Source organism: Podarcis cretensis (genome assembly GCF_951804945.1).
Source record: "Podarcis cretensis genome assembly, chromosome: 14".
NCBI classification, from domain to species: domain Eukaryota; kingdom Metazoa; phylum Chordata; class Lepidosauria; order Squamata; family Lacertidae; genus Podarcis; species Podarcis cretensis.
This window is the reverse complement of record NC_137183.1, coordinates 22,392,801-22,415,684: the sequence shown is the minus strand read 5'-3', so window position 1 is coordinate 22,415,684 and position 22,884 is coordinate 22,392,801. Positions and strand designations below refer to the sequence as shown.

Below are 22,884 nucleotides of genomic sequence, written 5' to 3'. Positions count from 1 at the left end.
CCTGCACCCCAAGTCTAATTCCTAGTGTGGTCATCTACTTCCTTGGTTCAGCTCCCTGGCACTGGATTCGGATTCTTCCCATAGCTGTCAACGTTTCCTTTTTTTAAAGGGAAATTCCCTTATTCCGAATAGGATTCCTCGCAAGAAAAGGGAAAAGTTGACAGCTGTGGTCCGGCCTCTCTACCATGCGTAAAGACCTGGAGCCAATGCCAGCTCCTCAGCTTTGACCGATCATCCTGTCCTTCCCACGTTCTATAAGGCCTGGGAGGATCGTGTGGGAGATTATTGATGCCTTCGCAGCTTAATGGCGCAAATCCCAGGAGCCGTCTCAGCTGTCTCAGCGACCTGAGCTCCGTTTTGAATAATTGACGAGTTAGTCAGACTTTATGGGTAATCCAAGATGCCTTATTCAAGGGTATTTGCGGACAGCTGCAGATGGAGCCCAACTCTTCCCCCTGTTTTAGGGTGTGCTTTACGAGGGTGGAGAATACCCCATATGGCGGTTATTGCTTTGTCAGTTGGGGGTTGCACTTAAGCTGCTTCTTTCAGCCCATTGAGTGTTTGTGGAAGGTTACCAGACGGGTAGCCGTGTCAAGTCTTTAGCAGCAGCAAAACCAATCCAAGAGCCCTGTAGCAGCTGACATGCCACTATTACAATGGTCCGGTGGCTACTGCCCCTGCTCACTCTTCAATCTCGTCTCCCCACCAACCCCTTTGGCAGTCTCCCTTGCCCCACACCTCTCACACCCCCTCATCTATCCCCTCACAGCTTGCCCCTCTCCCTTTTAAGGGACGGCAGGAACATTATACTGATTTTTTAAAAGCTTTTTTGCCATGGTCTTCCCAGTCCTGGTGCCCTCCAGATGGGGCTGTTGTAGGGATGGGTGAATCTGTTGACTCAGGTTCTTTTTGTTTCTCGTTTTTCCACTCTTGAGTTCAGTTCCCCTTATTTCAACAACAGTTTGCAATTTTTTAAAGCCTTTATGTAACTTTCTTCTAATATATGCATTTAGGAATGCACTTTTGCCTCACACATACCTTTTTGCAAAGCATATTTCCCCCTAGTAAAATGTGTTTTTGTTTCTTATTTTCACAAATATATGGCTTTTTATGCACCATTGGCCTAGTCTATGCATTTTTGTATATATTACTCGGCTGGAGAACTGCATTGCAAAAGTTGGAGAAGAGCAAAGTTCAAAGGATGTCTACGTTTCAGTTCTTGGAATGTTTTAGGATGTGCAGTTTAGATAGATCTGCCTTTAAATGTGAACTGAATCAAATTTATCCTCCATCCCTAGACTGACAGGATTTGTAATCCAAATCAAGCCCAGCTCATCTGGCTGTGCTGGCTGGGGTTAATCAGAGTTGCGTTATTATTTCTTGTTTATAATAATTAATTTATATATGACTTAATTGCCAAAGTGTCTTCTAAGTGGTTTACAATAGCAAATGCAAAATAAATATGTGTAATTAAAATGTGCAATAAAAGCAATTCCATCAAAACATTAAAACAAACACCCACAATTGAATGCACAGTAAAACAAGCCTGTCAAAACAGCCCAGTAATTAAAACTTTGTGTCTCTAATACAGAACTATGCTAAATATGAATACTGGTAGATGGGAGTTGTAGTGCAAACATATGGAAAGCACCAGGTTGTGGGGTGGGGTATCTTTTTGCTTGCCTCTCTGTGAAGGATCCAGGGCGCCCTTGTCTCATTAGATATCATCAGTCGGAAAGTACCTTTATTTAAGGAAATGTCACCTACAGTTTCGTGTCCCTACTTGAAAGTGCACACATTTATTCCTTTCTCTCAGCTATTGGTCCTCTTCTCCCTCCCTCCCTCCCCAAACACTCACCAAACTTGATAGCTCAGTGGTGGACCATCTGCTATCTAGTAGCTCCAGGAAGGGGTGGGAAAACCTCTTGACTGAAACCCTGGAGAGCTACTTCCAGTCAGTGTAAAAAGGTAAAGAACCCACGGATAGTTAAGTCCAATCAAAGGCGACTATGGGATTGCGGCGCTCATCTCACTTTCAGGCTGAGGGAGCCGGCGTTTGTCCACAGACAGCTTTCCGGATCATGTGGCTAGCATGACTAAACCACTGCTGGCGCAGCGGGACACTGTTACCTTCCCGCTGGAGCGGTACCTATTTATCTACTTGCACTGGCGTGCTTTTGAACTGCTAGGTTGGCAGGAGCTGGGACAGAGCAATGGGAGCTCACCCCGTTGCGGAGATTCGAACTGCCGACCTTCTGATCAGCAAGCTCAAGAGGCTCAGTGGTTTAGACCACAGTGCCACCCGTGTCCCTCCAGTCAGTCCTGAGATGTACTGTCCTGAGATGAACCAATAGTCCAACTCCATATAAGGCAGCTTCCTATGCTCCTGCGTTGAGATCTTTTTACCTGCATGTCTTTCCTTTCTGCAGGTTGTTGTTTTAACCTGCTGCTCTGCCATTTTTTAATTTGCAGTTTTATATTGTCATCTTGCCTGTATTTTTATTGCATTTTTAGTGTTCTACATCAAAAGCAGCCTTGAGGCCGTCCCCACAGAAAGCGGCTTCTAAGTAAATAAAAGTTCTCTCCCCTTTCTCTCTGTGTGCAGATCCCATGGGCATGGGGGCCAGACAGTCCTCTGCTGGAGGTCTCTCCATCGGCCAGGGTCCAGCAACAGAGACTGTGGAGGGCGCTTACAGAAGTGGAGAATTTGGTAGAGCCCAGGAGCTGATTAAAGCAGCGTGTCAGGAGAATATCTCAGCAGTGGAGAAGGTAAGGGCACAGCCGTCAAAATTCTGCGCCAAAATGAAAGATGAGAAGAGTACATTCTGCAAATCAAGACATTTGCTGTGGGATCTCCAGCATAACCTTGCAGCCGCTTGAATCTTGTTTCCTAGGAGACCCCTATTCCTCTCACAGAGCTGCAGTTCCCAGAATGCTTTAACAATCCCTCTTCCCAGGGAACTTGGGGAATTACAGTGGTACCTTGGGTTACATACGCTTCAGGTTACAGACTCCGCTAACCCAGAAATAGTGCTTCAGGTTAAGAACTTTGCTTCAGGATGAGAACAGAAATCGTGCTCCGGTGGCGTGGTGGCAGCGGGAGGCCCCATTAGCTAAAGTGGTGCTTCAGGTTAAGAAAAGACCTCCGGAACGAATTAAGTACTTAACCTGAGGTACCACTGTATAGCTCTGTAAGGTGAATAGTGTTCTCCTAACAATTCCTTGCACTCTTAACAAACTATAGTTCCTAGGGTGCTTTGTGGGGAAGCCATGACTTTTTAACATGGCCTGATAACTGTAAGGTGGAAATGAGGCCAATATCTCACGATTCCCCCATGCCCATTTAACTTCACAATGGTTGCAGTTAAGAGCAGCAGGTCTCCCATTTTGTTCACAGTAGCAGCATTGTGGAAAGGGTTAACCACCCTTCCCACCATTGACCTGTTATTTTTCCTGCTGGGGAGCAACTCTGAGGGAGAATATGATTGAGATCCAGAAAACAGCAGGGGTGTATACGGGGAAAATACCCCTCTACCCTTGTGGTCAAAATCATAGGCTAACCCTGCTAAGCTCTCCCACAGTGGGTTACTTTGGCCTACTCGCTTCCAGATTCTTCTCTAGCGACCCCTCCACCAAGGATGAGGAACCAGTGGCCTTTCAGAAGAGTTTGGACTCCAATTCCCATCAGCCCCAGACAGTGTGGTCAGTGGTCATGGATGATGGGAGTTGTAGGCTAACAACACCTTGCGAGCTACAGCTTCCTCATGTCAGTATATCCTGGTGAGATCAAGAAGGCCATTTTATGAAATTCTGGGCCACATCACCATCCCCACAAGACATCTTATGGAGAAAGTAGGTAGTGAGACAAACAAAGCATCCGAACTTGTGGGCATCCAGCGAAGCTGAATATTGGAAGATTCAGGACAGATTTTTAAAAACTGTGGAACCTCCTTCCATACAAGGCATTGGTGGCCACCAACCTAGGGGGCTTTAAAAGAGGATTAGACAAATTCATGGAGGATAAGGCTAACAGTGGCTACTAGCCATGATGGCTATGCTCCGTCTCCACAGGAGGGGAGAAGCTCAGGTGCTAGTTGCAGGTTCCCCAGTGGCATGGGAGTGGCTACTGTGGACTAGGTGGGCCACCAGCCTGATCCAACAGGCTCTTATCTTTGATATATCTTCACTATGGCTTGTGAATAACAAAAAAATCTCTGTGTTTTGGTTCATTTGGGCTCATGTGCTATGTATTCCACTCCTCTTCTCCAAACCAGGGCCTCCTCTTGAGTCTTTCCACTGCCTATGGGGACCTTGAGACCGTGAGGTATTTGCTGAAAGAAGCATGCGTGACTGTGCCCCTGGAACCCAACGACGATAACCCAGCTGTTGTGGCAGCATATTTTGGGCATACAGACGTTGCTAAAGAACTGCTGGATTCTTTTCATGGTAGGTTATTCTCCTGCCCATCCCATTAGCCTTTAAGGTGCTTGTTGAAGCTACTTTGCCTCTAGTACCTTCCATTGAAGGGCCATAGCTCAGTGGTAGAGCATCAACCTTGCAGGCAAAAGGTCCCACATTTAAGCCCCAGCATCTCCAGGTAGGGTTGGGGGAATGTCCCCTGTCTGAAATCCTTCATAGATGCTGCCCCAGTCAGTATAAACAATACTGAGCTAGATGGACCAATGGTTTTACTCAGTGTCAAGCAGCTTTCCATGTCCCTATGTTCCATCTTTCTAAACCCTAGGAGCTTTCAGAAACGGGACCTTGGGAACTGTTGTTCTGCCAAGTGGCCATTTTATTTTATTTTATTTTAAAATTATTTATACATTTCAAGTTTATACATTTCACTGATTTTATACATTTCACTAATTTTTTCAATTATTTTGACATTTCAAAACTTGACTTATTTCCCCCTCTTTCTACGGTTCCTTAAATTTGTTTTTAATATCGTCTGCATATCCCGATTAACTTAATTTGCTCATTTATTCATCTTCTTTAAATATATACTGTTATGAAACTACAGGATATTACAATAATCCTGCCAATGTTTTTATCTGTTTATAATTTATCTGTAATTATTCAATAAACCATTTCCATTCTTTTATTTAAAGAATTGTTAACTTGATTTCTTATTCTTCGAGTAAGTTTCGCCATTTCTGCATATTCCATAAGTTTTTGCATCTATTCTTCCTTTGCTGGAACTTCTGCTTTTTTCCATTTTGGGGCAAGTAATATTCTTGCTGCTATAGTAGCATACATGAATCAGTTTCTATACATTTTAGATAGTTCTGCCCCACCAAGCAGCCATTTTAAGCATTCTACCATTTTAAGCATTAAGGATTTGAACCTGCTTGGGCCCCTAAGCTCAGCCTTGGAGGCCCTGCTGCCTGGACCACCACTAAGTTCAATGAGATTGATAAATACCAGGGTTAGGACCTTTTTCGTGGTGGCCCACATAGTAGAAGTCTCTCTATCCTAAAGCTCTGATTGGCCACCTCTCTTAACACATTTAAGTGGACCCGCTGACTTAAAACAACAACAACAAACTGCCAAGCACTTTATTTATTGAAGGACTTATATACCACCCTCTCCATAAAATATCAGGGAGGTTTACAACAGTATGTATACTCTAAAATATAAAAACCATTTAAAGCAGAACACAGTAGTCATTAAAATGGCCGGCTAATAAAAAGGTTGTAAGCAGCTGCAATAGGCCTTTTGGCATGAAACTGGTTTTATTTGTGGCCCCTTATGTATTATTGCACCTGATACTGTTTTAGTTTTAAGTTTTACCTTCCACGCTGTGAGCAGCCTTCCAAGGGCTTTTCCTACAAGGCAAGGTATTTATAAACAGTGCAGCAATAAATTGTAATAACAGTTTAATAGGGAAGCTCCTTCACAAAGCAGCCGTTCCCAGGATTCCTTGGGGAAAGCCCGTGACAGGACACTGCTTTAAATTTTACCGTGATCATGCCCTAAAGCTAGACGTCGTATTTATTTAAATTGAAAGTCAAGTTTCACAGGGCTCCAGACTCCATGCCTGATAACCAGACTAATAATAATAATAATAATAATTTATTATTTGTACCCCGCCCATCTGGCTGGGTCTCCCCAGCCACTCTGGGCGGCTTCCATAAAACCAAAAATACACTAAAATATCACAGATTAAAAACTTCCCTGAACAGGGCTGCCTTAAGATGTCTTCTGAATGTCAGGTAGTTATTTATTGCTTTGACATCTGATGGGAGGGCGTTCCACAGGGCAGGCGCCACGACCGAGAAGGCCCTCTGCCTGGTTCCCTGTAGCTTTGCTTCTCGCAATGAGGGAACCGCCAGAAGGCCCTCAGTGCTGGACCTCAGCGTCCGGGCAGAACGATGGAGGTGGAGACGCTCCTTCAGGTATACTGGGCCGAGGCCGTTTAGGGCTTTAAAGGTCAACACCAGCACTTTGAATTGTGCTCGGAAACGTACTGGGAGCCAATGTAGGTCTTTCAAGACCGGTGTTATGTGGTCTCGGCGGCCGCCCCCAGTCACCAGTCTAGCTGCCGCATTCTGGATTAGTTGTAGTTTCCGAGTCACCTTCAAAGGTAGCCCCACGTAGAGCGCATTGCAGTAGTCCAAGCGGGAGATAACTAGAGCATGCACCACTCTGGCGAGACAGTCCGCAGGCAGGTAGGGTCTCAGCCTGCGTACCAGGTGGAGTTGGTAGACAGCTGCCCTGGATACAGAATTGACCTGCGCCTCCATGGACAGCTGTGAGTCCAAAATGACTCCCAGGCTGCGCACCTGGTCCTTCAGGGGCACAGTTACCCCATTCAGGACCAGGGAGTCCTCCACACCAGCCCGCCCCCTGTCCCCCAAAAACAGTACTTCTGTCTTGTCAGGATTCAACCTCAATCCATTATTCTGTTGACTATTCTGTTGACTGGCAGTCCTAGGGATACTGAGATGGCAAATAACCCTGGGTGTCCTGTTACAAAATAATTGACAGATGTGCTGTTTATGGGCGATGTTGCTTAAAGCCACCCCCTTGCGTTTTCTTGCCTGTAAATTGCTCCAGAGGCTGACGTAGTTGTGCTTGTGCTTGTTTTTTAAAAAACAGGTCCTGCAAACATGTTGCAGCTCCTGAACTGGATGCTGGCCATTGCTTGCCAGCAGGGCCACCTGGACATAGCCAAGCTCTTAGTGCTGACATACAAAGCAGCCCCCGACAGCTATGCCTTGAGAAAGAATGAGTTTGCAGCTCTGACACGTTTGCCACTCTATGCAGCTATGAAAGCAGGTACTGTATGTGAACGTGGGATCTGTGGTCTCCTTTCCCTTTTAAAAACTTCGCATTCCCACTTAGGGGCAAAAGAAGAGATGGTTGGCAGCTGGGGCTGCAAAATTGCACCATTTCCCATTCCGCACTGTATTTGACACATAGAGGTTTCTTTTTTTATCACCGAGCCCCTCAGTTGGTGTTTTTTAATTACCTGGCTGTGTTCACACCAGACATTTAAAGCACATAACTTCTCTCAAACTGTAGTTTGTGAAGGGTGCTGGGAATTGTAGCTCTGTGATGGGTAAACCACAGTTCCCAAGATTTTTGGGGGGAGGGAAACCTTGTGATTTAAATGTGCTTTAGCTATATAGTGTGCACGCAGGTCTTTAGGATATATGGCATTTTTGCTTTAAAAATAGCCTGAAATGTGCACGCGGGTGTTAATTTTCTTCCCTTCCATCTTCTTTGCTAGGACATGAAAAGGTTGCTGCCTTCTTGCTTGAGAATGGATCCTTCTTTTCTTCCTACGTCCTGGTGGACTGTCCCAGCACAAGCAAACAAGTTCTTCGTAAATACTTTGTAGAAACAATCAAGTTACCTGGGAATGCCCCAGCAAAGACAGTGAGTAGGTGTTTGCATATCACAAGACAAGGGGAACTAAGTGACTTGCACTTGGTAATGCTAATAGCATGCCTTTCTGGCCTCAGATACACGCCATACTTCCCCGCCCCCCCAAAAAAACTGTCTCTTTAATTCATTGCTTTAACACAGCGTGAAGACTTGAGCGCACAGTAGATCAGTCACGATGCCCCATGATAGGCCTATTTTTGTCCTGATAAGCTGGAATGAGTCAGATGACTTTCCCTGGCCTCCATTAAGGCTTGCAGCTTGGACAGGCTGGCTGGCTGGCTGGCTTGAGCAGGCATAGGAAACCTTTGGGCCTCTAGATGTTGCTGAACTCCCATCAGCCCCAGCACTTGTGGCCAGTGTTTGCCATGGTGAGCATCCATCTCCCTACTGGCGATTGTGATGCTGAGAACAATCTGTTTGCATGTCCGTCTGTGGTCCAGAGCAGAAATTACTCAAGTGTATTCAATTGGCATTTGTTCACATTTTTAAATCTACAAGTAATTATTGTGTTCTTTGCATTGTTCTGTTGTTTCCTTTGCACTGAAACGAATGTGACTTCCACATACAATTTCATAAGTTAAATAGCAGAACAGTGAGACACGTAACTTAGTGGTTGTCGGGAACCAAACTAGAGCAGCATGAAAACAGTGCTGATTATGATGGTTGGAGCAAAATTGCAGCATTCTTACCAAACAGCTGAACAGCCTGGACGCATCCCAGAGATTCGACATTTTATGCTTTTCAGTCAGAGTCATTGATGATTCCCATTAAAACCTTCACCTTTCTTTCACATTCAGGCTCTTTCTGTGAACTGGTCGAACCTTGGGCTTCCTTGGGTGGATCTCGAATGGTTGATAGACATTTCCTACCAGATAACTGAGCTGGACCTCTCTGCCAATTGCTTGACCTCCCTCCCTTCTGTTATCCCTTGGGGACTGATAAACCTCCAGAAACTAAACCTTGCTGAGAACCGGTTAAACCAACTTCCTGATGTACATTCTTCAGATGGAATCATCTGCACAAAGTACGTACCATGTCTTGGTTGGGGAACCTGTATCCCTCCCACTGCTGTGGGACTCCAGCTCTTATCATCCCTGACAACTGCCTCACTAGATGGGGCTATTAGGATCTGGAGTCCAGTAACATTTCTTGGTCCCACAGATAATGAAAGGGATCACGTGATGCCTTCTGGTAGCTTGGTAAATCTTAAGAAACCAAACCAAAATGCAGCCTTGAACTCAGTGGTTAAAATCAGTGCAGTCCTAATTCATATCAAACAGACAAACAACTTTCCAAAATATATAGCAGATTTATCTTTTGTGTTTATTTAAATCCACAGGTTGCTTGAGATCGACATTTCCAGCAACAGGTTCCTTATTCTTCCTTCTGGATTCCTGCACCTTTCCAGACTCCAAAGGCTTGTGGCTTCCAAAAATTATCTCGAAAAGTTATTAGATGCGGAGAATGGTGGGTGCTTCTTAGCTGAGAATTTCTGGTTGGCCTGTGCGATCTGCCTAGCCAGTAGGTGGGAACCAGTAAACCTTGCTGCCATTCTCACCAAACCTTGTGGATTTGTGATGAAACTGTCTAGCCAGAACTACCTGTGCAGGGTGACTGCTGAACTGCCGATCCCTTGTCAAGAGTCCTCTGCCACATACCCTACTGTGCTGTGTGTTCTCCTGCTTCTCATAAAAACATACGACCAGCTTGCAGAATCAGGACAAGCAGCTGATTTGATGCCTGTGTGAAGCCCCCCCCCCCCAAAAAAAGCAGGACCCAGACACAAGAGCACTCACCCTTCCTGTGGCTTCTGTTCATCAGCATTACTGCCCCCAATCATGGAGGCAGAGCATAGCCTCTGTCATGGCTAGTAGCGGCTGATAGTCTTATCCTCAGTCCTCTTTTAAAACCATCTAAGTTGGTGCTCATCACTGCCTCCTGCAGGAGAGAGTTCCATCGTTTTAACTATGCACTGTGTGAATAAATCGTTTCCTTTTTCTCACCTGAATCTTCCAATATTTGACTTCCAGGGTCTACTGTTCTAAGAGAGGGAGAACAACTCCCTATCTGCTTTTTCCGTGCTACTTTATAAACTTCTTTCATGTCACTGCTTTGTTGCTTTTTCTCTATAAAGAAGTCCGAAACACCTTACTTCATAGGGGGTTTTGTGATCTAGCCCCAGATCACCAGTAATTCAGCCCCAGAGCTCAGCATTCTTGTGCTATATAGTACAGTGCAATGGAGATGTTTCTCCTCGTCCCTCAATTCCTTGCAGGCTACCAACTTCCTTTTAGTTTAGTTTCTCTCTCCACTCCTTTTGTATGTCCTGTCTTTTTTTCTTTTAGTTTTGTAAACCTGATGGCACAGCTAGTCTCATTTATTTATTTTTTACTGACACAAGCTGCTTTTAGTAGACACCAGTTGTCTGAAAATCAGGATACAGATAATTGGAAATAAAGAAAATGAATAATTTCACTGCCCGCTTATGACAATTAAGAACCTCTCATTAAATCTTCCTTTCTTCTTCCTCTTCTTCTTCCTCCTCCTCCTCTTCTTCTTCTTCTTCATCCTCCTCCTCTGATTCTTCTTTTTCTTCTTCTTTTTAGCAGTTAACTGGATTGGATTAAGGAAGCTGCAGGAGCTGGACATCTCTGACAATAAGTTGTCGGAGCTGCCCACCCTTTTTCTCCACTGTTTGAAATCCTTGAATGTCCTGAATGCATCCAGGAATAACCTGAAGGTGTTTCCTCAGCCATGGGCCTGTCCCTTGGTAAGTCTGAACTGCAGTCGTGGCAGAGGCCTTGTAAGATGGCACATGAATTGCTTGGCATGGCTGAGGGATGCCACGTCTCTTAGGCTATAATTGGGATTCTGCCCAGTGAGCTCCCTTGAAGAGTATATAATGCCTTGGGGATTTCTGTCCACATACAGACTTTCTTTTCCCTCTCAATTCTAGAAATGCTGCAAAGCTGCTAGAAATGCAATTGAATTCCTCCCGGATACTTTGGCTGTTTTCTGGAAAAATCATCTCAGGGAAGTGGATTTTTCTGATAATTCCCTGAAAGAAGTTCCCCAGTGTCTCTTCCAGCTCGAAGTAAGTGTCACTACGCTTTTGGTTGCCTTCTTTATTTCAGAGAGTAAATGTAGATATAATCACTTCCCCAATTACTTTTGTGTCCCTAGAGTGGCAGAGGAACCTAGATGGAATTCAGTCGAGAGGGTGCGCTGCGTGATAGGATTCCGAACGGACCTTTTGAACTGGCTACAAAATCTAGCTTGCTAAAGCCACAATACCAGTGTAGTAGTTAAACCACAGAGCCTAGGACTTGCCGATCAGAAGGTCGGCGGTTCGAATCCCCGTGACGGAGTGAGCTCCCATTGCTAGGTCCCTGCTCCTGCCAACCTAGCAGTTCGAAAGCACATCAAAGTGCAAGTAGATAAATAGGTACCGCTCTGGTGGGAAGGTAAACGGCGTTTCCGTGCACTGCTCTGGTTCGCCAGAAGCGGCTTAGTCATGCTGGCCACATGACCCGGAAGCTGTACGCCGGCTCCCTCAGCCAATAAAGCGAGATGAGCGCCGCAACCCCAGAGTCGGCCACGACTGGACCTAATGGTCAGGGGTCCCTTTACCTTTTAGTTATAGAGAACCAGTGCAGAGTTAGTGATTGGAGCAGAGGTAGCTAAACTGTGGCCCTTCAACTTGAGCTGTACTCTAGCTCCCATGGGCCCTGTCAGGAATGATGGGAGTTGTAGTTTGGCAACAGCAAGAAGGCCATGGGTTAGCCACCACTCTGAAAATCAGACTAGGAATGGGACAACCAAAATCAGGGCCTCAACCCAGACAGTCACTGGGTGACCTTGGACCACTCCTTATCTTTTGGTCTCACCTGCCTTACAGGAGAAAACCAGGTGAAGGGAGGAGCATGTACACCTCCTCAAACCTCCCTAGAAAGCAGGCAGGATAGAAATGTAAGAAATGAATTCCTGCAGGAGGTTTTTTGTGTGTGTGTTCTCAGACCTCCTTCAGACAGCATTGTTCCATTCGGCTCCCAGCTGTCCTTTAGGGGAATTAATTGCTAATTGGGATTGAATAGTCCACTCTGGAACAAGAAATGGTGAAGTCATTCATGGTGGTTGTGGCGACTGCAGCCCTTGTGTGTTGCTGATGTGGGGAAAAGCTACCCCCTCTCAGAATGGTCCAGTATATGCCTGTATTTCCAGCAGGGATGTCAGAAGGCAGCTGTCTTTGTCACAATCAGTGCTGTTTCCGTTCCACTGCAGTTTGATCTCTGCCAAAGAGTACATTTTCCCCCCATCTTGCTTTCCACTATTTAACATAAATCATGAAAGTTAGAGATTTAACATAATTAAGGGAGTCATTATTTCCACACCATTCGTTTCAGTGCAAAGGATTGTGGATTGTTTACAGACTGAAAAACAAACAACAACAGCAAATACCAATTGATATTCTCTGGCCTGATTCCCACTTCAGATGTGGGACAAACAAGCAAACCATTTTCACTTCTGTTTTCGTTCGAATTCTCCAGCAACCATATTTTCCAGTTAACCCCATACTTTCCTGCTAGTGGTCCAGGGAAATCATGAGTCTGATATAACTACAGTGAATTTTGCGCCATCAAATGTGCACCCTAATTTTTGCAACATAATTTGGCAAAAAAAGTGTGCATTACCTTCAAGTAAATATGGTATGTGGGGGCTGAAATTGGCTGTGTAAACTGGCTTTGGATTCCTGAGTATTAGACAGCATAGGATCTGAGCAGCTCTCATAGACACGGCTTTGTTTCCCTGAAGGAATCAAATACATGGCTAGGAAGGCACATGCCAGTCCAGCCTTTGGAACACTAGGTGGTGCTGCTGTGGCATCTTTTCCTGGGCTTATCTTTCCTCTGTGCCACCACTCTTGCTATGCTGTCATACATTATGCTATTGGAACAGTGCAGCACCACAAGAATCACAGTAATTTAGAAACCAGAGTCCCTGGCAAGCTTGCAGTGTCTCACCAGCTGGTGATCCAGGGAAATCATGAGTCTGATATGACTACCGTATACCGTCCATATAGGAAGTTGCCTTAAACCAAGTCAGGCCATCAGGCCATCTAGGTCAATGTTGTTGACACTGTCTGGCAGCAGCTCTCATGGCGTTTCACCCAGGAGTCCTTCCCAGATGGAAGTGTGAAGGATTGAACCTAAGACTATTTCTTTTCATAGAATTAAGCTATACTATGGCTCTTCCCCAGAGATATTCTTTGCTGCTGACCAAAAATATAGGGTCATTCTGTAGACGAAAAGACCTATGAAATCAATGGTTCAGGGGCAAATGTTGACAGCTGTGAAATGGAATTTGAATTTCCTGAGAAATTTGTAGTTCAAGCACAAGTTGACCTATTGTTGAACTAGAATATGAGTTTCCTAATTCCCATTGCAAACTACCAATGCTGTTACACTGGTATAAAGGTAAAAGTAAAGGGACCCCTGACCGTTAAGTCCAGTCGTGGACGACTCTGGGGTTGCGGCGCTCATCTCACTTTACTGGCCGAGGGAGCCGGCGTTTGTCTGCAGACAGCTTCCAGGTCATGTGGCTAGCATGACTAAACCGCTTCTGGCGAACCAGAGCAGCACACAGAAATGCCGTTTACCTTCCCGCCAGAGTAGTACCTATTTATCTACTTGCACTTTGACGTGCTTTCGAACTGCTAGGTTGGCAGGAGCTGGGACCGAGTAAGGGGAGCTCACCCCATCGCGGGGATTCAAACCACCGACCTTCTGATCGGCAAGCCCTAGGCTCAGTGGTTTAGACCACAGTGCCACTTAGTCCACATGCCTAACCAAAATGAACCCTAAGGGTTCTGCTCTTTGTTGGGGCAGGGATCATTCATCCCTTTCTCTGTTTTTTGCTCAGGTCATTCTGTAAAACACCATACCATATAAATAAGTGGTAGCCAACGAGGTGCCCTCCAGATATTGTTGAATTACAACTCCCATTATTCCTGATCATTGACTATCCCAGCTGGGGCTGATGGGATTTGAGGTCCAACAACATCCAGAAGGCTAAGCACAAATATCCTTCCAAAATTCTCCATTCTTTTTGTGAGAGGCAAATTCTGGAGTGAAATATTTGGAAGGAGAGAAAGAGGTGAAATTTTCTGATGGTTTTCCCTCAGAAAGCTCTCTCTGGCAAGATTTCAGCTCGCTTAACAGAGATTGGAACTCTACTGTTATTTCAACTTGGTGGAAGGAGGAAGTGGAGGAGCTAAGTCATGGCGAAGTCTGTTGCTTCCTTCAACAATGTTTAAAGAGTATTAAAATCGTTGCACCCACACATCTTGGATGGCAAGATCAGGTAGTCCATTTTGCCAAATAATCTCCAAGAGTGGACTGAGATTCCTGCAATGGTTCAGGTTAAGCTCAAAAAAAGTTTATTTTGTTGTTGTTGTTGTTGATAACTCTCAGCTCTACCTTTGTTGTGTGAAACTACTGGAACTTTTAACCGATTATCCATTATTGACCCCCCAAAACTGTCGCTTCCTCTTTCAGGCAATGGTGTCCTTGAAGCTCTCAGGAAACCGCTTAGTCACATTACCTTCTCAGGAGAAGTGGACTTGCAGGCAGCTGAAATCACTTGATCTCTCGAGGAACCAGCTTGGAAAGTGAGTTCTTCATGTTGGTTTTGGAGCAGTCCCACAGAGGAGGGCTCTCTGGTTCATTGGTCTTTGTTTGCATTTGCCTACAGAGCTGGCGAAGGGTGCAGAACTAAGCGGATTTCATTTTTCACTACAAGGAGCAGAGCACGTTCTGGCACCGATTTGGGTATGGAATGTGGGGAATGAAGGGCTGGGTGGGAGCTTATGAGGAGGGGAGGGCTGGTTGCAATCCATTGGTCATGGCAAGAAGGATCCAGCATGCAAATTATTATCATCGCTATTCTTCTCTTCATTATTGCCCTTCCTCTGCTCACAGAGAGTTGTGCCCAACTAAGTCGTTGCATGAGCAGAATGACTTCTGCTTGCACCATGGGACTTCCACTCCATCCTGCCTGGATAGCTCAGTTGGTTAGAGCATGGTGTTGATAATGCCAAGGTTGCAAGTTCAATCCCTGTATGAGACAACTGCATATTCCTGCTTTTGCAGGGGATTGGACTAGATGATCCTCAGGGTCCCTTCCAACTCTTATGATTCTATGATCCCCTACTTCCTCCAAAAGGAAAAAAAAAAATCTGCTCTGCTGATTTCCCTAGCTCCCCAGAGCAGTTGTGAAGGCACACAGTGGGAGGAGAGGAAAGAAAGTTCAATTGTGCAAGCAGAAGCCATTCCTCTTGTGCATTGACTGAGACCCCATCCGCATCACACATTTAAAGCAGTATTACACCACTTTAAGCAGTCATTGTTTCCCCTAAAGAATCCTGGGAAGTATCTTAAAGAGGTCAAGGGTTGTTAGGAGACCCCTATTCCCATCACAGAACTGCTGTTCCCTCTTCCCAGGGAACTCTGGGAATGGTATCTTTGAGAGGGGAATAGGTAAAGGTAAAGGGACCCCCGACCATTAGGTCCAGTCATGACTGACTCTGGGGTTGTGGCACTCATCTTGCCTTATTGTCCGAGGAAGCCGGCATACAGCTTCCGGGTCATGTCGCCAGCATGACTAAGCCGCTTCTGGCGAACCAGAGCAGCGCACAGAAATGCCGTTTACCTTCCCGCCAGAGCAGTACCTATTTATCTACTTGCACTTTGAGGTGCTTTCGAACCGCTAGGTTGGCAAGGGCAGGGACCGAGCAACTGGAGCTCACCCGGTCGCCAGGATTTTAACCGCCGACCTTCTGATCGGCATGTCCTAGGCTCTGTGGTTTAACCCACAGCACCACCCGCATCCTGAGAGGGGAATAGGGATCTCCTTAAAACACTTTCAAACACCTTTTTAAAGTTTAAAACGCCTTTCAAAACACAGGAATAAGGTGGGTCCTTAAAATATACATCTCGAGTATCAAAAGTCAGGGGAAAGAAGTACATCTAGAGCATTCGCTGGAAGTTATAGGCTGAAGGGAAGGAGGTGGTCTTTCTGATATTTGGGACCTGAGTCATTTAGGACTTTAAAAACACCGACACGAGCACCTTGAATTGGGCCCAGAAACAAACTGACAATCAGTGCAGCTGTTTTAATATGGGGTTTATATGAGATCTAGATGGAACTCCAGCCAGTAATCTGACAGCTGCATTTCCCCGAGTTGTCTTCAAGGGGCAGCCCCACATAGAGCGCATTGGAGTAATCCCATCTGGAAATTACCAGAGCATGGAGTACAGTGGCCAAGTCATCTCTGTCTGAAAAGGGCCGTAGCTGCTTTGAATGCATAGCGTAGATGGGGCCTTGGTTGGATTCAACCCAGAGGCATGTAAAATCAACTGCCCTGTGAGCAAGGGGAGAGAACGACAAAAGGCGATCTGTCATTGTCTCCACCTCTTTAAATAGGCCATTTTAAAGCCCACATTCACTGCTAATGATTTGCTGTTGTTTCTATTCATCTGACTTAAGTTGCTCAGGGAGCCTTGTCTGTGGAAGAAGACTGCCATTAAAAATGTGTGATGTTCTTGTAAGCATTCGGAGGTTGAAACAGGCTCTCCTGTGTTCTCCTACTGTAGATTTTTATCAAGGGGTTAGAGAATGCATCGTTTATCCTCTCTTGAGGCAGTTTCCTGGTCTTTCCATAAATGTTCTTTTGTGTATCTTCTATTACCGAACAGGTGGCAACATATCTGAGGCAACATGTCATCTCTCTCAGACCAGTTATGATAAATTAGTTCCTACCTTGTCAGTGTCAGTAATTAATTAGTGCTACTGACATTCTGATTTAGGGTTGTAGCCAGCTAAGTTTTACTCAAGAGTAGACCCACTGAAATTAATAGGCCCAAGTAAGTGGTGTTCATTAATTTCAGTGTGTCCACAGTGAGCGCATTTTGCATTGAATGCAACTCACTAGTGCAAAGGCAAAACGTGTCAGTTTTACTGTTGCACAACAGTTGAATCCATCACATCAGATTCTGCTAGTAGAAACAAACTCGTGGCACAACAGACAGAACAGTCTATTGTGCAGTGAAGTTACCCATCACCTGCTTATGTATTTGCTTGTGCTACATCGTTCCACCAGTGCAAAACATTTCACCAGAGGAGCAAGTGTGCTGTTGAGGTTAACTTAGCATTCCAGTTGAAGCAGCCCCCTATTTGCGCTTTGTTTTTTGGTCAATCAACTGTAATGAACACAGTGATTGACAAAAAAATAAATAACACAGGAAGGTGCCTTATGGCAGTTCAAACGATTTGCTGTACTCTTTCTGGAGCCTGCTAAAATCCTTTTTTGTCTACCCAGATCTGTAAAGATGATATGTGTTTCAATATGTAATTTTATTATGCATATATTTTAAACTGCTGGTTTTTGTCTATATTTTGCACAAAAAAGTTAACTTGTTTTTAACCCTCAGCTTTTGTCAACAGTTTCAATGGATAGTATTCAACTAAGTTTTACTCAGTGTAGACCTACTGAAATGAATGGCCCTATTTTAGCCATGTGTTCATTAATTTCAGTGGGCTGCTCGGGAGTAGAACTTAATTGAATACCACCCAGGTATTCTGTTTTAGTTTACATAAAACATATGTTTTAGTTTACATAACCACTTAGTTTACAATAACCACTTAGACATTTTTACAGCTAAGTGGCATGCAAATTCTGTTGGCTAAATAAAATTCTGTTAAACAAACTGCCCACGACTTCAAACTTCTGCATTCATCTTCCGCATTTGCTTGCTGTTCTGCTTTCCCCCACTCCCCAGGTTCCAACTTGGAGTTTCCTGAGTTCCTGTGTGAGTGTCTGGAAGTCTTGTGTCTCAATGACAACCATCTAGACTCCGTCCCGCAGTCGGTCTGCCTTCTGAAAGGCTTATCGGAACTTTACTTGGGAAAGTAAGTTCAGGTATCGTGCACTGTGGGAAAAGTGGCTGGTGTCATGGAAACTCTTGCTGCTACCCCTTGATAATCCTTGAATGTTTCATCTGATCCTCCCTGTGTGCTCTGCAGCTAGAGCACAGGGGCACAACCTGCACCCCTCAGCTTGTGCCTCTTGGTCTAATTTCAGAAGCCCTCTGCCAGTCTGCCAGTGACCAGTTTAGGAGATATCTGACTGACTGCTGGAGGGGAGAGAGGAAAAGGGCTGACCTTGCCCACTTTCCCCCCTCCAGGGCCTTGCACATCTCTGGCCCTTGACAGATTATCTCTGAGGGGGATTGTGGCACTCTGCAAAAAGAAAAAAGATTGTCCACCCATTAGTCAGTGTGTCTGACTAGGGCTTAATTCACACAGAACATTTAAAGGACTATGATACCACTTTGAACAGTCATGGCTTCCCCTAAAGAATTCTGGTAGCTGTGGTTTGTTAAAGGTGCTGAGAGTTCAGTCAGTAGAGCACGAGACTCTTAATCTCAGGGTAGTGGGTTCATGCCTCACGTTGGGGGAAAAAGATTTCCGAATTGCAGGGTGCTGGACTAGGTGGACTAGGTACCAACTCTATGCAGTGGTACCTTGGGTTACAGACGCTTCAGGTTACAGACACTTCAGGTTACAGACTCTGCTAACCCAAAAATAGTATCTCGGGTTAAGAACTTTGCTTCAGGATGAGAACAGAAATCGAGCGGCGGAGGCACGGCAGCAGCGGGAGGCCCATTAGCTAAAGTGGTACCTCAGGTTAAGAACAGTTTCAGGTTAAGAACGGACCTCCAGAACGAATTAAGTTCTTAACCTGAGGTACCACTGTAATTTTATGATTCTGGGAGTAGTTAGAAGGCCCCTGTTCCCTTGCAGAACTACAGTTCCCAGAGTTGCATGTGGAGAGGCATTGGTTGTTAAACCACCCTGGGAACTGTAGTTCTGTGAGACGGGGGGACAAGGGCCTCCAATAACTCTAGGACTGGGGACTCACAGGTTCAACTCAGCCCTCAGCCATGAAGCTCACTGAGTGACCTTGGGCCAATCAGGATCTGACCATGGGCCAGGCCTAACCACCTGATAGATTTGTTGTGAGGTAAAAAGAATAAAACTGAGTGAAGGAGAACTACTTGTGCCACTTTTGACTCATTAGTGGAAGGTGCGATGTAAAGCAAACATAATTTCACTTTTAGGTGAAAATGGGTGGTAATTCTCGGTTTTGCCCATTCCTCCAGAAATTTCCTCACCTGCCTCGAACTTTATCTAACAGGACATCCAGAGTTTGGCAAGGGGCAGGTTGGCCAACACATTTACATTAATGCTTTCTGTGTGGCCTCAAACCCCAAGAAATTTCATTAGTTCGATCACTTCTTTCCAATTGAATTCTTTAAAGGTTTACACCCAAGCTGGAGCCCTTTACATTTCACCTCAAATGTTTGCATTTGTCAAAATTTGGTGGCCACCATCATGTAGATGCCCCTCTCAAGGAAGGCCGTTGATTGGCTGGTGGGTGTGTTTGTTTATTTTTTGCGCAGTAATGCCGGCATACAAGAACTTCCTCCTGAACTTGGCCAGCTAGTTAATCTTTGGCAGCTGGATATTGAAGAGCTAAATATTGGCAACCTTCCTGCAGAGATCAGAAAAGAGGGTGAGTCTGCTTCCTCCCTGTGGTTTTATTAATATCAGCTGAAGAGAGAGAGAATCCAAACTCAGCCTGGGTGAATTTATTATTGAATGGTGGAGAAAACAGGGTGGAATCTGTCCAGGCTGCAGTTGTTACAAAGTGGAATTGTAAACCTTTCCATGCAATCCAAATTCGGCTTGATCGGTTTGTTCTCGGGGCAACCTTTTTCTGTCATAGTTCATAAAGGTCCCTTTTGTGTTGCACATATTTTGTGTCACATGTGCAGCAGTACTTTTAAGGATGCTGCTGATGTAGTTATGGATGTTTTATTTTGCACTGTTATCTTTTGTCTGACTATTTCTGTGAAAGTGTTTTTAAAAGTGACATATCAGCGATATGGTGGTTAGGGATGGAGGAGACTGGTTTGAACTAACGTACACATTTCTTTCAAAGCTGTTTCTCCTGATATAATGCATTTTTGCATGTTGCTTTCACTGAAATCGCTTTTACGTGCACATGCACCTGATATTTGCATTTCTGTACACATTGTTTTGTTTGGAGAGCTGCATTGCTAAATTCAAGTAAGTGTGGGTTTCAAAGGATGGCTGTGTTTTGGATCTCATATTGTTTCAGAAAGTGCATTTGATAGATTTGCATTTAAATGTGAACTGAATCGAATTTCTCCCCTACCCCTATGTGGCAGCATAAAAATACTTTTATAAATAAGTCCACAATTAGAAATTACAGTTCCTTAGCCTGGATGAATTAAGTACGCATTCATGTTCATTTTTAAAGGTCATGTTAGAGCATCCACTTGAGATTTCCCTCCCACCTCCATCATTTTAATCCAGCCTAATCAGCCCCAAAGGCTATTTGCTTATTCGTTAAAAACATTTCTATTTGAATTGGGAATTGTTGTCCCCACCTGTGCTCTTTAATTCAAGGTGTGTTAAACAATCCTTGCAAATCCCTCTTATACTGCTGTGATCAGTTAAGCAGTTTTTCCATCCCTTCACTTGCTAGGCCCCAAGACCATTTTAGCTTACTTGCGAGCCCAGCTACGCAAAGCAGAGAAATGCAACCTGATGAAAATGATTGTGGTGGGTCCTCCGCGCCAGGGCAAGTCCACACTGATTGAGATCCTGCAGACGGGGAAAGCTTCCCATTCGATACCCAGCGACGGCACCATCCAGACTACAAAGTGGGAGCTTCAGAGACCGGCTGGACTCAAATCAAAGGTAAATCAAAGGTAAAACAAAGCTTAGACTAGGAGTGTCAAGCTCAAGGCAGAGCAGGACAAGGCTTCCTCCTTGTCAAAGTGACAAACCAAATACAGTGGTTCTTTGGAAGTCGAACAGAATCCCTTCTGGAAGTCCATTCGACTTCCAAAGCATCTGGGAACCAAGGTGCAGCTTCCGATTGGCTGCAAGAAGCTCCTGCAGTCAATCAGAAGCAACGGAAGCTGCATTGGATATTCAGGTTCCAAAGAACATTCGAAAACCAGGACAATCACTTCCGGTTTTCGATCGTCCGAGAGCCAAAGCGTTCGACTCCCAAGGCGTTTGAAAACTAAGGTACGACTGTAGATAAATGGCGGGGGAATCAGGACATATTCACCCCTCCAAACACATGTTTGTGGCATCCCAAGATACTCCCAAAATTTGTAATTTTAAAACATTTTAAAATGTTTTGAATGCTCCTTTGGGTACCCCACTGTGATGCCGTGATACCAGCAGGCTTTTTTTGCCCTTTTGCATTTTTTAATTTTAAAAACTATGTTTTCCACAAAGATCAATGAGGCTTCCGGCTTCCTTTTCTGTTGCCTTTCCAGCAACTGGTATTCAGTGATCGACTGCCTCTGAACGTGGAGGTTCTGTGTAGCCCTCTAGCAGTGGCGTAGTGTGGGGGGTGCAGGGGGGGCGGCCGCACCGGGCGTAACATCTGGGGGTTAGGGGTAGGGGGCGCAAATCCACGGGTTAGGGGGCGCAAATTACTTGCCTTGCCCCAGGTGCTGACAACCCACGCTACGCCACTGCCCTCTAGGCCAGGGGTCAGCAACCTTTTTCAGCCATGGGCTGGTCCACCGTCCCTCAGACCATGTGGTGGGCCAGACAATATTTTTTTTTGGGGGGGGGGTGAATGAATTCCTATGCCCCACAAATAACCCAGAGATGCATTTTAAATAAAAGCACACATTCTACTCATCTAAAAACATGCTGATTCCCAGACCATCCATGGGCCGGATTGAGAAGATGATTGGGCCACATCTGGCCCATGGGCCTTAGGTTGCCTACCCCTGCTCTAGGCCAATAGCTGATTTGATAGTCCTATCCTCCTTGACTTGGTCCATCCCCCATAAAGAGGCATGGATGTGTTCACCCGGTGCTTATTACCTGATTTGTTTCCCTGTGTCTGCAACCTTTAAAGCTGCCTAAGCTAGTGACCATTGCCACATATTCTGGCACTGAATTCCATAAATTAGGAATGTGTTGTGTGAAGAAGCACTTGCTTTTGTCCACTCCAAATCCATTGCCAGTCAATTTCATTGGGTCACACACACACACACACACACACACACATATGTTCTAGCACTATGAGAGAGGGATGCCCTATTCAAGGCAGTTGTTTTCTGAGTCAAGTCAAAATGTGAGGGGGAGAACAGGGACAAGCAAGCTAGCTGGGCCCTCTGCCACAGTCCCTGTTGCTCTCGAATTTGTGGAGGGTGATGGGGATGGCATTAAATGGAGTTAATGCACTCATCCTAGGATACCTGAAGAAGTGTCCCCACCCCCGTCGTTCAGCCCTGACACAGAGGTCCAGCTCTGAGGTCCTTTTAGCGGTTCCCTCACTTCGAGAAGTGAAGCCAAGGGGAACCAAGCAGAGGGCCTTCTCGGTATTGGTGCCCGCCCTGTGGAACGCCCTCCTATCAGATGTCAAGGAGATAAACAACAACCTGACTTTTAGAAGACAACTGAAGGCTACCCTTTTTAAGAAAGTTTCTAATATTTGATGTTCTATTGTTTTATTATTTTTAATATTAATATTCTGTCAGGTGCTGCCCAGAGTGGCTGGGGAAACCCAGCCAGATGGGCGGGGTATAAAATTGTTGTTCATAGAATCATAGAGTTGGAAGAGACCACAAGGGCCATCGAGTCCAACCCCCTGCCAAGCAGGAAACACCATCAGAGCACTCCTGACATATGGTTGTCAAGCCTCTGCTTAAAGACCTCCAAAGAAGGAGACTCCACCACACTCCTTGGCAGCAAATTCCACTGTCGAACAGCTCTTACTGTCAGGAAGTTCTTCCTAATGTTTAGGTGGAATCTTCTTTCTTGTAGTTTGGATCCATTGCTCTGTGTCCACTTCTCTGGAGCAGCAGAAAA

The 22,884-nt window shown here is 45.2% G+C and overlaps 1 protein-coding gene across 2 annotated transcripts in view; it reads left to right on the top strand.

Moving 5' to 3' along the window:
• LRRK1 (leucine rich repeat kinase 1) overlaps positions 1-22,884 on the top strand; it is a 73,304-nt gene that overhangs the window by 16,328 nt on the left and 34,092 nt on the right. For both annotated transcript variants that reach the window (XM_079954151.1, XM_079954152.1), the window contains exons 2-14: positions 2,606-2,769; positions 4,275-4,446; positions 7,102-7,281; positions 7,736-7,884; positions 8,691-8,917; positions 9,233-9,360; positions 10,500-10,663; positions 10,850-10,987; positions 14,448-14,560; positions 14,644-14,720; positions 17,730-17,859; positions 19,413-19,525; positions 20,525-20,739. In XM_079954151.1, coding sequence (XP_079810277.1) covers positions 2,606-2,769; positions 4,275-4,446; positions 7,102-7,281; positions 7,736-7,884; positions 8,691-8,917; positions 9,233-9,360; positions 10,500-10,663; positions 10,850-10,987; positions 14,448-14,560; positions 14,644-14,720; positions 17,730-17,859; positions 19,413-19,525; positions 20,525-20,739 — 1,970 coding nt within the window. The remainder of the gene's footprint in view (positions 1-2,605; positions 2,770-4,274; positions 4,447-7,101; positions 7,282-7,735; positions 7,885-8,690; positions 8,918-9,232; positions 9,361-10,499; positions 10,664-10,849; positions 10,988-14,447; positions 14,561-14,643; positions 14,721-17,729; positions 17,860-19,412; positions 19,526-20,524; positions 20,740-22,884) is intronic.